General features: G+C 38.6%; 1 protein-coding gene across 1 annotated transcript in view; it reads left to right on the top strand.

The window, feature by feature from the left end:
- Window positions 1–475: 475 nt before the first annotated feature.
- Window positions 476–5479, top strand: part of LOC146455487 (uncharacterized) — a 5659-nt gene continuing 655 nt past the window's right edge. Inside the window, exons 1-5 of the mRNA XM_085094168.1 lie at window positions 476–607; window positions 808–1082; window positions 1246–1315; window positions 1812–1886; window positions 4883–4934. Coding sequence (XP_084950294.1) covers window positions 870–1082; window positions 1246–1315; window positions 1812–1886; window positions 4883–4934 — 410 coding nt within the window. The 5' untranslated portion in view covers window positions 476–607; window positions 808–869. The remainder of the gene's footprint in view (window positions 608–807; window positions 1083–1245; window positions 1316–1811; window positions 1887–4882; window positions 4935–5479) is intronic.

Here is a 5479-nt window from a genome sequence, read left to right as displayed (position 1 = left end):
TGTTTTGCGTGTATTTGTTATCTTAAGGTACATAAACGTATCTACCCCCTCAACAAGATAACTTTTTTATGGCATGTGATTTCGTATGTTTTTCTTTCGTTAGTTTCGCCTTGTTGTTTGAAAGTCTTGACAACTCACCCTCCCCAGTAAGGGCCAATCATTTATCCTCTCTTTCTTGTCGTGTCTTCTTTCCACAGTAACCTCAGCTAAGAGTTTCTCTGCTGTGCGAAATACCAGCAAAACGCTTACGCTTATTACCAATGTCCAAAAATATTGGAGACTTTTCAATCCCCTTTCGGACGCTTAAGTTGACCCAAACCATCCCGACAGTCAGCCGGATCTTCATCTCTATTCATCCCTATGAGATGGTGTGCATCAACTGGAGTTACTGCAGAGTTGGAAGCCTTTCGCGGCAAGGAAACTACGTAGTTGGCGGCCATCTTGTTTTTTTTGGCACCCCGCGCTTTTGGCGGGAAACTGAATGATTACGTCCGCCATACAGTCGCGTTTGTTTTGAAGAAAGCAAATTTTAAAAGCAAATTTTTCCAAAACAATTTTTTTTTGGGAAACAATCAGTTCCAAATTGTAAAGTATCCTTGAAAAGAAGGTAAGGTTATATAGAAATAATAAGTTTGGTTAACACTTATTTTGCCATAGCGGTTTGCTTGAATGTTTGCGGTCATTAAGTTTGCTTTTTATGTGAAAATCCTTGAGAAACGACGTGATGCAGTTCTAGCTAGTATTAGGCTTAATTTTTCCTACAAAGTAAATGCAACTATCTCATTCCTAGCTTGGTTAAATTTACAGTTCACTCAAGTCATTGTGGAAGAAACCTAATCGGGTTTTAACTCCAAGCCGTTTAGAAGTAAATGGCCTTGCCTCCGGTAGATGCTTGCAGTAATGGCGACTTCCAGTTGGAATTTGGTACAAATATGAACTTCCAACTAGCCAATGACATACGTAGTCCACCAGATTCCCGAAAGAGGATGACACAACACGACAAAGGACAAGCACGTGGCCATGAAGAGACGTTTCTACAACCAGAGCCGCCGAAGAAACACAAAGCGACACATTCAACAAATGTAAGAATATTTCAACTTGTCATTGTAGTTGTTGCGTAGTTGTGGTGATAATAAAGTGGTTGAATTCTACTATCATTGTATACTGAGAGTAAGGTAAGATGGATGGATGGATGAAAACAGAGAGTATAGGACGTCCTGCCTAGCATGTGTTTGTTTTTCTTAGGTGATAGGACACGATCGCGATCAAAGTCACGGCTCTTCAGACCATATGGGATCACATGTACAGCAAGGCGGTGAGAAAAATTCTGATTTTGTCCCATCTTGCACATGTGGCTTCTATAAACTAGAGCCCAAAAAAGTTTCTTTCACCGACTCTATCTTTACATTTAAGGACGGTGCCTACTAATACAGAGGTATTTTTGCGCAGTTTATTACTATGCGGGAAAAGCAGATCTTAGCAAGGGTTATTCAGTTGGAATCCAAAAAGAAAATTGGGGGTAACCTCGCATTTTTTAGAGATAATTAAGAAACGATTATTCTAAAAAGTGCTAAAATACAAAGCAATGTATGACACTTTTTATCAAATTGAAGCTTTATTATCCCTGAAAAATGCATGGTTATCCCCTGGCCAATTTTCTTTTTAAATACTAAGAGCACTTGCTAAGTTCTGCTTTCTCCGCATAACCCGAGCATCTCAAGATGCGCAGTAACAAAAGTAAGCACCGACTTCAAATTATCTTTTTATTGATAACCACGTTTGCTTTAATTTTGTCTCTCTCAATTCTATAGGGCCCTTCTTGCACCAGGATAACAGCCAATCAGGCATCAGTGATGACAAAACAAGGCTCGAAAGTGTTTTACGAGGTTAGTGATTCATGTTCCTCCCTCCACCCACCCCCCTCTACAGAGGTCCAACTCGCTAACACCACTCACCGGCCGGTTTCCACTATTTTACGAGAGTATGGAAAGTTCTGAAAACAACGAAAAAAAAATCTGGTGACCAAATGTTACTTACTTTTGAAGTTGACCACGATGTGAAAAGCATACGCGTAAGTTTGGTTCACATTGTAAGTGAGTAAAAGGTGTGTTTTGCTCCCTCTCTACCTTCCATTGGCCAAGAGAGGATGCCTTTCTACTAGGTTGAGGGTACCCTTCTAAAAAGAACTGAAAAAGTGAATATGATTCTGTCTTACATGATTACTACCTCAATTGAAACTAAAGTTCCCTGTGAGGCGGGGCTGAAGAGCATAAATGGGAGTCACCCCTTGCATCTGCTAAAGTTCAGATAGATCATACTTTACTAGGGTAAAAATGAACTCAGTTCTAGTTTTCTCAAGATTCCTGCAACTTGCACGACAACGGTATTTCGAGGTAAATTGCAGACAAAATGAAATTGCATGTGTATTGCAAATTGCCACGCGACAAAAAATTTGCGTTCAGTTGCAGAAAAAGTTGACTCGAGATACGTTGCAGCACGTTTAAAGCGAATGATACACGGTTCAACATCGTTCAACTTTTTTTGATCAACAAATGTTGAACATTGTTGCGACTTGTTGAGTTGTTGCGGCAACTTGTTGAACGGAATAGAGCCAAGCTCTATTTTCGTTCAACAAGTTTTAACATGTTGAACGGCATATTTCAACGTTCAACGTTCAACATCACATGATACACTGTTCAACATTTGTTCAACAGCAGCTGCAACATTTGTTGCTGCTGCTGTTGAACCGTGTATCATTGCTTAACATGCATTCTTTTCTGCCATCTGTAACCTCGTCTTTAGTTAACTTTGTTGGTTTACCAACTGATAACGTAGGGTATGCTCGTTAACTAAATGGTGACTAAAATTCTTTCAGTGGCTTAAATAGAAACGAAATGCCAAGAATACACAATAAGAAGGTCAACTGAGGACAATTCAGGAATAGAAACACTTAGAATAGACGTTATTATTCAACACATGATAACAATGCCCAAATATAGTCATGGGGCACCGAATATTCGCCGTCCGTAGTCAACAGATATCCTACGATATACGTAATTTCGTGTGTCGGGGAGAACAATGGCAAAAAAAAGATTGTCTCCAGCTTTTCTGCAATAAAATTGTAGTTTGTGATCAGTGTGTTGAATATTAAACCCTACGGCCGAGTTGGCTCAAATCAGGGGATATTCCACAGGATTGTGCTGGATAATTGTGGGTAAGAATTCGCATTCTTTTGAAGCAGTTCAGAAACATGCATTCAGCCAATACTCAGAGTAGACTGCACTATCAAGTTCTTTTCAAATAGTTCCTCCGAGATAAGCATGCTACTTTAAGAATAGAAGGCGATTTTTTTAGTTTGAGACAATTCAGAAATTGAAACTCCTAATAGAAGGCATTCGCACTCTATAGGGACCATTTTAGGAACACTTATTTATTTACACTATAGATTATATTTATTATCATTACTATTATTACTAGTAGTAATCGAAGATTATAGTGCGTCGACTTAGGCCCTTAGGCACCCTACTGGGTTGCATTAATCATGTTAAGATTACAGGAACCTGTAAGTATAGTTGCAAAAAATTAGCTTATTGTCTCGGAACAATTGTCAACAGCTGTTAGAAACGTTTTATGCTACCAGTCCCAGGTGTTTATAGGGCATCCTACCAAGGATGCGGCGAATATTTCAGAAAGAAAAGGATCTTACCTTGTCTTGTACTTTTCGTAGCGGCCTCGAGGAACGGGATGAAATGCACGCGGGACGTTAAGATGCTATTGTGACGTTTTTATAATGAACGGTGAAAGAAAAGTTCCTCGGAGATGCATGACATGACCACACTGAAGAAACGTCTGTGTTTTTTTAAACCATTTTTGCACTTTTTGATATTTATTTTTGTATCAATCATATCCGATATACAACCTTTTCTCGATTTCTCGCGCTTAGTAACATGCATGTGCACAGAGGTAGATTCTTAGTACAAAAAGCGGTTTTCTCCACACTGAGCAAGGGTTATATACCCGAAACGGGCGCGCGCGCGTGTGTGTGTATGCGTGTTTTTTCAAAACATTATTAATATCTATTTTTATATCAATCCCATCCGATATACAATCCTATCCGATATACAACCTCTTTTCTCGATTACTCGCGCTTAGGAACATTTACAGCGGTAGGCTGCTGCCGCTGAACATTTACAGCGGTAGGCACTGGGTACGAAACGCGCTGGGCATGATGGACTGTCATATTCATTATGCTATTGTGACGGTGCGATTTTGCACCGACATATTTTCTCGATTTTTTGCGCTAAGGAACACGTGCGCTGGGTGCTATTGTTATTGTTATTATGCTATTGTGACGGTGCGATTTTGCACCGACATATTTTCTCGATTTTTTGCGCTAAGGAACACGCGCGCTGGGCATGATGGACAGTATTGAGACGACTCGATTAGGAAGCGTCTCCTTCGTCGACGCAATTATTATTATTATTATTATTATTATTATTATTATTATTTATTTTTTATTTTTTTTTAATCTAAAACTACTCCAGGAATCAGCAGACAATAGTAGTGTTGTTTCGTGCCTGTTTTCAGAATAATAGAATTTTAGAATAGTACTGAGACCTTTTCGGAAAAATTAAGGTTTACTCGGAATGATAAACAGAATTTCAATTTTCCAGAATTGATGTTTGGGCGCAAAAGAGGATCAAACCTCTCTTTTATCATAAATTATTCCACGAAGAATGTGCCCGTAAAATTTTCTCTTCCAAAAGTTGATTCGCGCCCTTCACTCTCATCTCCTTCGAGAATCCAGAGGCTATGAATTCTTGGGCATACAAAGTTTTTAACAATACAGTGCGATTACTCCCTTTCTTTTTTCTTGCTGCAGAGCTTGGCCAAGACATGAAAATGGTGTATTTGAAATGGGCACAGCCCTTCGCGTAAGTTTTAATTGGTAAACTAGTACCTGTTAAAATTTTATACATTTAAAATGTCACCGGCTGTCGATTTATACATAGCAACTTTAAAGTAATGTTAGTGTAATTTTTTTCTCGAAGATATTGCCCAATAGACCACGCTGTAAATTCAAGACAAGATAAAGCCTATATATGTGTCTCCCACATACTCATTTGTAGTGACAAGTATTAAAAAAAAGGTTCCAAGAAGTTTCTTTCCAAAGATTTTGAAGACCCTCTTTTCCTCTTAATTGGAAAACTTGTATTTTACTTTTCGTGAAGCCCCAAGCTCCACCAACATTGTTAGTACTCAGCAATCAAATAATGATCCAGTCTGCGTTGAACGTTCGGTTCTCCTTTTATACATTCTTTCTGGAGTCCTTTGGATTCAAGGGCATTAAAAGAAGTTTTACAAACACCTAATCTCATCATTTTAACATCTATTCTTCCATTTCAGTTGTAACAATTTTAACCCATAGTACTCAAATCTTCCATGTATATAGGCATTAATCGTTTCTTTGGTTTTTTTT

Source organism: Pavona decussata, unplaced genomic scaffold, assembly GCF_977016875.1.
Source record: "Pavona decussata unplaced genomic scaffold, jaPavDecu1.1 SCAFFOLD_273, whole genome shotgun sequence".
In the NCBI taxonomy this organism is placed as follows: domain Eukaryota; kingdom Metazoa; phylum Cnidaria; class Anthozoa; order Scleractinia; family Agariciidae; genus Pavona; species Pavona decussata.
This window is presented reverse-complemented; position numbering and strand designations above follow the sequence as displayed.